Source organism: Aspergillus terreus, genomic scaffold (assembly GCF_000149615.1).
Source record: "Aspergillus terreus NIH2624 scaffold_6 genomic scaffold, whole genome shotgun sequence".
Classification (NCBI taxonomy): domain Eukaryota; kingdom Fungi; phylum Ascomycota; class Eurotiomycetes; order Eurotiales; family Aspergillaceae; genus Aspergillus; species Aspergillus terreus.
Genome location: NT_165929.1, coordinates 240,143 through 251,311, shown reverse-complemented (window position 1 = coordinate 251,311; position 11,169 = coordinate 240,143). Strand labels below are relative to the sequence as shown.

Sequence of the window (11,169 nt, the reverse complement as noted above, 5' to 3'; positions counted from 1 at the left end):
TTCGCTCTGGCCCCCAAAACCCTTCCTCTCCACGGCGTCGAACTCGATTGATCTCTTTTCTCCCGACAACCATGGCCCCTGTCACCCAGCGCGGCCCGCCATGCATCTCCTCTCACGACATCGCGTCGTCCTATCTCTCCTCTGCCTCCAGACACTCCCGCATCTTGTCCTCAGCGCATGCTACTTCCCCGACGGCACCAAAGCCGACGCCAGTTACCAGCCCTGCAACCCGTCCGCGTCCGAGAGCGCCTGCTGCGCCCTGAACAAAACCAACGGCGCCCTCAACGACATCTGTCTCGACAATGGCCTCTGCTACTCCCAGGACTCCGTCAACAGCGGCCTGATCTTCCAGAACGCCTGCACAAAGCAGAGCTGGGGCACTGCTGCGTGTCCGAAGTACTGTCCGGTGGGTGGTGAGTCGTCCCCTCCCCTTCCCTTCTGCACTGTCGCTGCGCATAGAGCTCTGATACTAATATGTTTTTGCTACGTAGGCTCCAGCGATGGCTACTTCGTGCTGCCCTGTCCCGGCGCCGGCAAGGGCTTCTGGTGCTGCAGCGACTCCGGGAACGACTGTTGCTCCGGCGGTGCCTTTTCGCTGTCCATGCCTGCGCTGTCGGTGAGCCCAACCACCACCTCGACTGCCGGCACGGCTACGACATCCGCTTCGACGACGACGACGACGACGACTGCTACGACGCCCGCGACCACGACAGGAGGCAATGACGACGGGCATTGTGAGGCCGACTCACCGTCCGCCACGGCCGTCGGCGCCGGCATGGGCGTCGCCCTGGCGGTCTGTCTGGCCGGCGCCCTGGCCGCGCTGTACTTCCAGCGCCGCATGTACCGCCGGCAGTTGCTGGAGCACAAGGAACGCTTGGCCGCGCAGTATGTTCCGACCCCGACGTACCCCAGTCCGGCCGGGTTGTATCCGTCTCCTGTGGAGCTGAATAGCTCGGGGAAGGCGGCGATATATGAGTTGGGGGACAGTCGGCGCGAGAGTCGACAGCGGTTTTGATGGGCGGCCGCTGCTGACGGCTGCCGTCTAGCGCTGCTATTATCGAGATTGGGCCATATGCTAGACATTTCGACTTGTATGCTCAATGCTCAAGAACAACACTACTACGGGTACCGTTGTGTACAGACCAGGGCCGGCACATAATGCCAAGCCTTTAATAAGCGGATTTCGGATCGCGGCAGCTATAAATAAATATTTACAGGGTCTGATATAGTCAGTTTAGTGGCCTGCGAGATCAACGGGTTCTGCCCAGTTTTCTGCCAGTACTATACGAATGAAGACAAAAAGTAGTGCTTGTCCTACATTATAATAGACCACGGCGTATATAACAGTCAATGACCTAACGAACCCGACACAAACCCTCCTCATCCCACTCTTCGCTCCCAACCCCATGTTTCACAATAAACATCCCATCTCCATCCCACTCCTGCTTAATCCGCCACAGGCGCGCATAGTTCTCGCCCCAGTACTCGTGCTGGAAATTCGGCTCGCCTGGGTCCGCAATGTTCAAATACGTCCCCATATCGCGGTCCTCCAGCGACCGCAGCAGCGGCATCTGCACCATCGTCATATTCCACCCGTACGCCCTTTGCTCCGCGGGCGACGGACTGCTCGACATCCGCCATCGCACCCACACCAGCGACAGCGCGTCCCGCCACGACGGCCGACTGGCCGTGTCCACGACGCCCCTGTTGTCTTTCACCTTGCCGCCTGTGAGCAGGATCCCGGCGTCGTCGCCCGGCCCGAAATGGGACCGCGACAGGACGTCGACGAGGCGCTCGGGCCCGTCCGGCGCCTTGTGAAGTGCCTCCGACACGAAGACGGAGCCTTCGACGACCCCGTCTCCGGCGATGTCTATGCTCTCCAGCTGGGCGACTAGCGTTGCTAGGCTGGGGTGGAAGGTGGCCGAGTAGCGGTATTTGATGCCGAGGGCGTCGAGCCGGGCACGCAGTGGCGCGTATTGGGCGTTGACGGACGCTGTCGTGGCGTCCAAGGCCCGGCTGGTGAGATACACGCCGGCTGGGTAGCCTGGAAAAGGATTCGGCACGACACCCACGATTGCTGTGTGCTTCTTGTCGTTCAGTGCCGGGTACATGCGGAGGATCTCGCGCGTGGCGGTCCAGATGGCCTCCGTGGAGTTGGAGGGGCCCGTGACGTTGACCCAGACGTCGACGGCGGAAACGTCGGGGTAGGCGCGTACTGTCGTGCTTACGGCGATGCCGAAGGTGCCGCCGCCGCCGCCGCGGAGGGCCCAGAAGAGGTCCTGGTGTTGGAAGTCGTTGGCTACGACGAGGTCGCCCTGTGTCGGTTGTAAAGATGAATTGGACGGTCGAGTTGGGGATGATGGAGACTCACCTTCGCAGTAACCACGACAAACTCCAAGGCATTGTCAGCCGGCGTGCCGTATATCGGTGCCAGGTATGAAACTCCGCCGCCTTGTAGGAAGCCCCCCGCAATGCCGACGGTGGAGCAGGTGCCGACGAGGACGATGTATCCGTCCTTTGCGCCGGCGTTGCTGATCTCGTATGCCAGCGTCGCGGCGCCTAGTGTAACTGCTTGCCCGAGGGACTCAGTTCCACCCTGCGGGATGAAGTCCATGGTGTGGCTGATGTGCTTGAGCTTGCTCAGATTGATTTGGAGGGAGTTGGGGCCGCTCGATCGCCACACTCCATGCCCTGTATTTCTGACGACGACGCGCAGGTTACGGTCTCTTGCGAAGCGAACGGCCGTTTGGACTTCCTCGACCGTCTCGGCTATGACGGCGTACAGGGGTATACGTCCCTGCTTGCAGGGGATGTTCTCGGGACTGTGGACGTAACATTCCTCGTTCTCTTCCGGGAGACTCTCCCAGTTCGTATCTATCAATGCACCTGGATTGTGTTAGGAGTTCATCTGCATCAAGATGAGTGTGGAAGAGGGTAGATACCGGGCTGTGAAATCCGCCAAAGACATTGTTTATCATTGGCTTTGACAGTGTCGCAGCTTGCCTGGTCATAGTTGTCCCCGTGGCAGACGTATCCTACTGGCCGGACGCGTTGCAAATGTCCGTTGACCGAACGATTGAACGCGCTCCATTCTGTCACAGTCGGCCAGCAGGGGTCTCGAGGCCGACAGCGACAGCTTGATGGACCAAGGCTGCAGATGCATGGGCTAACGAACAGCGCGGTGACGCACAAAAGAACACTAATCCAATGATCCCACATCTTGAGCTGATGATACTCTTCACGACTGGATGCGTATGAGGCTGCTGGTGCATATATAGATTCGGGACAAGCTCAGTAGTTATTGTAAACGGAGGTAATTCTAGCTCGTGTGATCTGTTTTCCCTTCGAATACATCATATATCAAAGGGTCTTGGGTTGCATCATTCGATTGTGTGGATCTTTTTGGAATATAGATCAGATGATTCCAGGGAGATATCAAAACCACCTGCAGGAGATCGGAGAGTTTCGACTCGAGGGTTACTCAAAACCCATAATTTGTAAGACCAGCATACTGTTCGGAACCGCTGGGTCGGTCTGTGTGGGTGGTTGCAAAAACTTCCGAGCAACTCCTTGGAGTCAGCGTTAGCAGCGGTTGATGGTTATATGTACATTGACTGAAGTGCCAATATCTAATTGACAAGGATGCATTCCGAATTCTCGTAAAACAATGCAGTCTATTGGTTCTTTTGTGCCATTGCACCAGGCAAGAGATAGCCAAAAAGCCGAAAATATGATTAGATAAACCGAACAACACAGAAAACAAGCACGCCGATCCAACAAGACACGAATAAAAGAGAAAGAAATATTGACCAGGAGAATGGAAGGGTACCCGTCTAACCGGTTCTCGAGTTGGCGATGTTGAGGACGAGAATATCGGTGGCGCCGACCTTGATCAGCTCGTCCATGACGGTGGCGATCTTCTTCTTCTCCACCATGGAGCTGACAGCAACCCAGCCCTCCTCTTCGAGGGCTGTCACGGTAGGAGCACGCTTGCCAGGGGTGATGTTGCATGCAGTCGATAGCTCGGTGCGGGGGATATTGTACTGGCACAGCACATACTTTTGAGCGGCTGAGGAGGGAAGATGTCAGCTGGCTGACCGGCAAGAGCAAGACACAAGACAAGGGCAACGTACTGATGACTCCGCGGATGCGAGAGCTGATCAGGTCCACAAGAGGGTTCGTGGTGTTCTTAGACTTCACAAGAACAGAGGTACTCTCGACCACGGTATCGATGGCCTTCAGGCCGGCAGCCTTCATGGTCTCTCCGGATTCTGCGAATGGTCAGTCGCAACAAAACCAGACATTACTGTAGTATTTAACGTACCAACAAGATCGACGATACCGTCGGCGACACCAAGAGCACAGGCAGCCTCAACACTACCGCCAACGTACTTGATCTTGGTGCGGAGATCGTATCCACCACCCGCGCGCGCCAACTTGCTCGGCTCTCCGTTGCTCTCGAGGTTAGCGAAGAAGGCCTCAGTGAGACCGGTGAAGCTGGTAACGACATTCCTGCCAATCAGCTGCTTCGCTTCAGTCATGTCACCCTTCTGGGGAACCTGGACCTGCAGCTTGCAACCGCCGAACCCGAGGTCCATGATCTCCTCCACGCCAGAGGTCTCACCGCTAGGCAGCTGCGAATCATGCTCGGCAATTTGATCGCGACCAGTAATACCGATGTCAACGCGACCCTCGCCAACGAAGGTGGGAATATCGGCGGCCGGAAGGAAGATAAGGGCGACGGGGAGGTTCTTGACCAGCGCAATGTCAAGACGGGTTTCGCGGCGGAATTGAATATCCGCACCGGAGAGGAGGTCCAAAGTCGCTTGCTGAAGGCGACCCTCTGTAGGTGGCGTGTATTAGTATGCGCGGTCTCTGGATTGTTTAGGGATATGCGGATCGAAGGGGCTGTGACACGAAGAGTTGAGTCATCGGGGGTACTTGCTTTTCGGGACAGCGAAGAGAAGTCTTCCTTCAAGGCTGAAGCGGAAAGTTAGCAATGAACGGTCCCCTAAGACAATTGCATCCAGAGAAACTTGATCTGGAACGTAGGAGGCCAATTGACTTACTGGTTGACGAGATCCATCTTGATAGACGATCAATGCGCGGGGTAGATGCGTTAGAGAGAAGAAAACGAAACAGGAAGAACAAGTCTAAGAGGGGCAACGGAAGCTCTATATATGGAGCGGCGACCACTGTTCTATCGACGAAATCTCCGCAGACCACCGAGAGGCGCAATGAGTTCAATTGGGGAGTGTAACGAAGCAGACGTTGAAGAGTCACCGCGGAGCTTTTGGGCAGAGTCTGAATCCGCTTGGCGGTGGAGGGGCATATATGCCTGGGATTTCAGGCCACTACTCAGCGGGATTACATCAGCAAGATATCTTCTGCCTCAGGCCGCAAATAGCCCTGAACCCTCGCGTAATCGGCCTTTCCCCAAAAGAGAAACCCGCAACCCACACAAGCCGCAAACCCGTCGATTTCCACGCTCAACTTCTCCCTCCCCCTTCGCCATCTACACCTCCATCCCGACAATCCTCGTCAAGTCCAACCTCCAAGATGGATGCCAGCAAGCAGCCCGCTAAGCTCGTCAAGGTCACCCGTGTCCTCGGCCGTACCGGTACGTTCAGCCTTCGTCGAGAAATTTTGATCTGCGATTTTCTTCATGCGATGGGAGCGCCGTGCTGATATTCCGTCTTTCCTAGGCTCCCGTGGTGGTGTCACCCAGGTCCGCGTCGAGTTCATGGACGATACCTCCCGCAGCATCATCCGTAACGTCAAGGGCCCTGGTATGCGATTCTCCGTTCACTAGTGATCCCTTTCATATGTCTATGGCTATGGCCCCCGAGACCGATTCCCGAGACCAGACCATTATCCCAAGATCCGAACCCGACAGAAGAGAAGGAACAAATGCGAAAGTGCGATGAATGTTGAATACAAAACACGACGGGTCGCGAACGGGATTTGGAATTCGACTTCGTCTCAGGAATCGGGGAGGGGCCGACATCACCAACCACATCTTGAATCGCAAAGGCTAACAAATCTCGTCGCAATCTACAGTCAAGGTCGATGACATCCTCTGCCTGCTCGAATCCGAACGCGAGGCCCGCCGTCTCCGATAAATGTCTTATTCCCTCCACGTTCGGTCTTATCTTTTTCCCTCTCGAGGCTATGTACGTTTGCTTGCGTTGGAAATGATTCTGGGAGGTCGGGAAGGCGAAAAAAACTTATGGGCTGATGCGGCATGCCGGTTGTGACTGTCTTCTTTCGCCTTTCTTTCGAGTATTCTATCGGTGTCGAGTCTACCACGGAATAGAAAAAGAGAGAGAAAGAAAGATCAACCTTCAATGAAACGAGAAAAAAATTTGAAATTAACGGGTCCGAGTCAATTTCCCGCTGTTGCTGCCTATCCTTCCGGTCTCGCACACGTGGGTTCGGGAGATTCATCGTCGCTGCGTTGGGTCGTGTTACCTGAGCGTGATCTTTGCATTGTGGTTTCAGCATTTCTCGTGGAACGAGGGTGATTATACCCAGTCACTATGGGAGGTCCAAAATAATAAACGATATCCTTAATACCCACGCTCCGCGGTCATTCCACGTTTAGGCGATTATCCCGCGCGACTTAGTGTAGGTGGAGTAAGTGAACTCGTAGCAGTGCTTGCAGCTATGGCATGATAGTGATTACATCCTAGTACCGATCAACAATTTATCTACAGTAGAGTATATCTAGATACATTTATCCCACTCGTCTTAAGCCCGAAATTTGAGGATATCCTGCTTACGTGCAACTATAACTGCTCGGCGCTACTGATCAGCCGAGTAATCAAGCCCTCATCATTCTTCGCCGAATCAGACATGATATTCTCGACTGTGGACATCAGGCCAGCAAGTCGTCGACGGCGGATCTTCTGTTCGAGCTCCGCGCTTTTCTGTTTGGCTACCTCAATCAGAGGCACCGGCAAGTTCGCCAACCGCGCGACGTTGAGACCATAACTGCGATGCGCAACGCCCTCCCCGACCTCGTAGAGAAAAGTGATTTCTTCGTCCTGGCCTGATCCCGATTCAGTGAAGCGCATGTGCACATTGCGAAGTTCATGATTCGGGAACGAGTGCACCATAGAAGAGAGATGTTGGTAATGTGTGATGAAGAGGGTTAGGCTTCGCAGTGAGCGGACCATGTAGTCAAGGACAGCCTGGGCGATCGCAACACCGTCATGCGTGGAAGTTCCACGTCCCAGTTCATCCAGGATGACAAGCGAGCGGGGCGTCGCTTGTTTGAGAATATCGGCCGTCTCCGAAAGCTCCACCATGAAGGTAGACTCCCCAGCCAACATGTTATCGAACGCGCCCATTCGAGTAAACACTGCGTCTAGCATGCCGAGCTTCGCGGACTGCGCGGGAACATATGATCCAACTTGTCCCATGATAGCAATAAGAGCTATTTGTCGCACATAACTGGATTTACCACCCATGTTAGGACCCGTGACGAGGAGAGCCCGAGTCTCTTCGCTGTCCAAGTTGATATCGTTCGGTACATAGCTGTCGAGTAAAAGTTGCTCCACCATTGGATGACGTCCTTGCTCCACGTGGATACAGGTGTTATCCGCATACTCGGGTTTCACATAGCCAGGTTGGTTCGCAATGCTAGAAAGTGAAAGCAAGCAATCGATCGTTGCAAGGGACTGAACGCAATCACGGAAAGGCTGGTAGTTAGCTGCGATTTCAGCCAAGAGGGAAGCATATGCGTGGTCACAGGCGGCAGCCAAAGCTTCCTTGTGCTGATCTCGTTGCCGTAGGAGCTTGATCACCTCCGGAGAGTGGAATCTCGATAGCTTCTTGGTGCCACTGATTTTGACCCACGAGGCGGGTACTCTTTTGAGGTAGGATGAGTTGTTTTCGACCTCAATCAGATAATCAATGCCAGCAACTGTAACGTATTGTATTTTGCTCCTCCCGAGGATCTTGCCTGCGACAGATTGGTATTCGCGCAGCTCGTGCTCCACACTAGCAATGCCGAGCTTGTGCTCACTGATATCTTCCGTCTCTTCTGCTTCACGGAAGAACTCATACTTGTCGTCATTGCGGGCAGCATGGAGATTGATCTTGTTGAGAAAGGACAAGACATCTTCCAGTATTGTGGGGAGAGACGCGATTGCTTCGTTAAGGATGGGGGTTGTAAAGCCAGAATCCTCCGGGGATTTGACATCGCCAAACTCCTGTGCAATCATCTGCAACGTCTGGAGGCCTGTGAGAAGCTCTGGTCGAGTGCACTATCATCCTCGTCAGTAACAACCTATCACAAGTACAGCAGTGGTGAACCACATACCCTTCCGTAGTAAATGCGGATCAGGATCTTCTCAAGGTCACATTTCGCTTTACCAAGGACGCCCTTCAGGCGTTCAACCATCGCAACCTTCTCCATACTCTTCAACTCCTCAATCGCATTGACTCTCTCCTCCAGCTTCGATTTATCCAATAACGGGCGTCCCACCCATTTGCGAAGAAGTCTCTGTCCGAATCGGGTCTGAGTGCGGTCCAGGGTCCAGAACAAACTCCCCCGACTAGAATGGTCCGTCTGGTTTTGGTAGATTTCAAGGCTCATCAAGGTGTTCCCGTTGAGAAGCATGTGGGAGCGCGACGAGAAGTGTTGGAAATATTTGGTGAGATCAAAAACATGTTCCAAGCCATACTCGGTCATGTGTTTGATCATAGAAGATAGACAGATGCTTACCTGCTCAGGCAGGTTGAGCACTTTCTGGAGTAGGTTGCTTGCTTGTGTATCGTCACTCGCATTAGCGGACTTCACCTTGTCTGCATAGAAACTCGAGACATGGCTATGGGCCTCAGCTGCCGCAGTCTTGGACTTGGTCGTTCTCTCGACACGGACCTTGTCTCCAAAGACGTTCATCTTGCTGCCCGCAAGATGTTGGACGAGCTTGTCCGATGCTTTAGACAAGTCTCCAACAATGAGCAGCTCGCATGGCGCAAGATGCAACAGCCTCGTTTCGATTTCGCTCCGCATGAACCCGTCTTCAAAATCGTCAAACACTATATCACCTGTAGCTGGCTGTACAGCCACAATACCGACGTGGACCTTTTCATCATTACCCCATCCTTTTGCATTGGTCTCCGTAATGCAAAGCATGTATCCAGTTGCCGCCGTAGTTCCCGCCCCAGCGGTGGGTCCTTCGAGTCCTTCCATATCGTCGATATATGTCCCTTTGGTGTAAACATTCGTGAGCTTGCGAACAAATGGTGCATTGCGATTATCACCGGCCGCTTTCAAGGCCGCTGTCTCGATTTGCCTGACGATTCCAACTTTATGTCCAGCGGTGATGAGGCGTTTCACATGAACATGTAGCTTATGGACGGGGATGCTGGCAGACGCGAACCGGTCAAGATGGGCTTCCGATGGGTCTGAAACGCTCAGTATGGTCCAATGGTGAGGAAAGAAATTCATCGAATAAGCACTTACGTTCATCGAACCGAAACTTCCCCGGAATGCAGACAATGCTCAGCTCCTTTGCAGCAACTCTGGCATCCTCTCCGAAGAAGCGAAACTTGTAGCCAACCTGCACGGCCAAAATCTTGTCCATATGCTTCCGCTTCATATCAATGATCTGCCTCTCCATGGGGGTAAGCTTTCCCCCGCCTTTCTTTGCGGCTGCTTTCCCCTTGGCTGGAGGAGCTTGGACAGCTTCTTCGTCCTCGTCTGCTTCAGCTGCTTCCTCCAACGCAGGGTCCGCCTCACCAGAGACATGTCTGTTGATTCCAATGAGGCAGTCCGGCCCACCGAGTCTCCGCACAAACTGTTTATGGAGCTTTTCGCGCTCTTTCTTTCGCTCTTGTGCTTCCTCTTCATCCATCTCCTCTGGCTCAGCGGCGCCGGCAGGAGAGCTAGCAAACTTGGCGAGTTCGGTCCGCTGGCTACTCTTCGGCGGCTCGGCGATGCGGGGAGGTCCATCCGATGTCTGGTCCGTGTCTTTCTGGCGATGCGCATTCGTTCTGGCACGTTTTGGGGCTGGGGCCACAATGTCGTCGTCATCCTCCTCTGCCGCATCAGCTGTGTGTGGTGGCGCTCGATTCTCATTTCCTACTTCCTCCGCTCCATTGGTTCGCTGCTTCTCGTCGGCGCCATGCGATTCCTCTGGCTTCGTTGACTGGGGCTTCTTCGTGAAGAAACTGGAGATAGTTTGCTGCTTTCGTTTCAAGTTCTGCGACGATGGTGGAGATGATTGTGATGATGAGAGTGGCATCCTGGATTGTTGCCGCCCTCTGCGGCGACAGGTACTCTCTCAGGAAATACTAGTCGAGATCGTTCTATGAACGTGGTGATCACACGGCGGAGAGTGGCGATGGCTTTCAGGCGGGAAGAGTCGCAAGCTCAATCCAGTATGGAGAAGACATTCGATGGCTTTGTTCTTCACAATCAAGGAGCGTCGCAACTCCGTCGCAACCGTTGAATGGAGAGTGTCAGGGAGATCAGACAATTAGTATCAATCCGCCGCGGAGCTTGACGCGTTAAGGAGGACGCGGTCGACGTGTCGGAAAGCTTATATAATCCACCACTTCCTAACGTTGTACAAAGTACTTTCAGGGAACAGGCACCACCAGCACTCTATATCTTAAGATAGTGTTCTAGACCTTGGCTTAGGGTCATTCGGTGAACGCCTTCCGATTTGGCATGATTAGCTCTCCATGCTTGTCATCACCAGATCACGGTCGTCTATGTACAGATGCCGAACGTCTTGAGTGCGTTTTAATCCCGTGGCGTCTTTTGGGTGGAACAGTTTTTCTCTGTGTGTACCTCGTTGAAAGACGCAGTTTCATTCCTAGGTATATATGGGGCTGAAAGCCTAACTCTGTCCAGGTAAGTCTCACTGGACTAAGACAAGCCTACCGTATGGCTCTCGGATCCCCTTAACTATATAAGCCCTGGCGGTGGAATATATCTTTCGCTGTTCTCCATAGCCTGGACAATGAGCGGTTTGTATTAAGTATATCTAGAGGGCGCTATAGAATCGTACACGCGTTCCTTCGCAACATTGAACTCCCCGTGTCTTGGAATAAGCAAACTTGAAGAAGCATGATAACAAAGACAAGACATTGCTCTGTGTATAATTATGAAGCTGGTGAGTTTATAACATCTGGATAGCGCGTCAAGCGCCT

General features: G+C 53.7%; 5 protein-coding genes across 5 annotated transcripts; 2 read left to right on the top strand and 3 right to left on the bottom strand.

Moving 5' to 3' along the window:
* Positions 1 to 100: 100 nt before the first annotated feature.
* On the top strand, positions 101 to 1,015 carry ATEG_04339 (uncharacterized protein; the record flags this gene model as incomplete). Its single annotated transcript, XM_001213517.1, has 2 exons — positions 101 to 413; positions 492 to 1,015. The coding sequence occupies 2 exons, from the start codon at positions 101 to 103 to the stop codon at positions 1,013 to 1,015; spliced, it is 837 nt and encodes a 278-aa protein (XP_001213517.1).
* Positions 1,016 to 1,355: 340 nt separating this feature from the next.
* On the bottom strand, positions 1,356 to 3,091 carry ATEG_04338 (FAD-dependent oxidoreductase; the record flags this gene model as incomplete). Its single annotated transcript, XM_001213516.1, has 3 exons — positions 1,356 to 2,315; positions 2,372 to 2,874; positions 3,040 to 3,091. 3 exons carry the CDS (start codon positions 3,089 to 3,091, stop codon positions 1,356 to 1,358), a joined length of 1,515 nt encoding a protein of 504 aa, XP_001213516.1.
* Positions 3,092 to 3,833: 742 nt separating this feature from the next.
* ATEG_04337 (ATP phosphoribosyltransferase) lies at positions 3,834 to 4,932 on the bottom strand (the record flags this gene model as incomplete). Its single annotated transcript, XM_001213515.1, has 4 exons — positions 3,834 to 4,069; positions 4,134 to 4,271; positions 4,325 to 4,841; positions 4,918 to 4,932. 4 exons carry the CDS (start codon positions 4,930 to 4,932, stop codon positions 3,834 to 3,836), a joined length of 906 nt encoding a protein of 301 aa, XP_001213515.1.
* A 627-nt stretch (positions 4,933 to 5,559) lies between these two features.
* Positions 5,560 to 6,122, top strand: ATEG_04336 (40S ribosomal protein eS28; the record flags this gene model as incomplete). Its single annotated transcript, XM_001213514.1, has 3 exons — positions 5,560 to 5,620; positions 5,706 to 5,789; positions 6,061 to 6,122. 3 exons carry the CDS (start codon positions 5,560 to 5,562, stop codon positions 6,120 to 6,122), a joined length of 207 nt encoding a protein of 68 aa, XP_001213514.1.
* A 666-nt stretch (positions 6,123 to 6,788) lies between these two features.
* On the bottom strand, positions 6,789 to 10,256 carry msh3 (mismatch repair protein MSH3; the record flags this gene model as incomplete). The annotated part of the gene is made up of 3 exons (XM_001213513.1): positions 6,789 to 8,270; positions 8,327 to 9,417; positions 9,476 to 10,256. 3 exons carry the CDS (start codon positions 10,254 to 10,256, stop codon positions 6,789 to 6,791), a joined length of 3,354 nt encoding a protein of 1,117 aa, XP_001213513.1.
* Between the last annotated feature and the right edge of the window lie 913 nt (positions 10,257 to 11,169).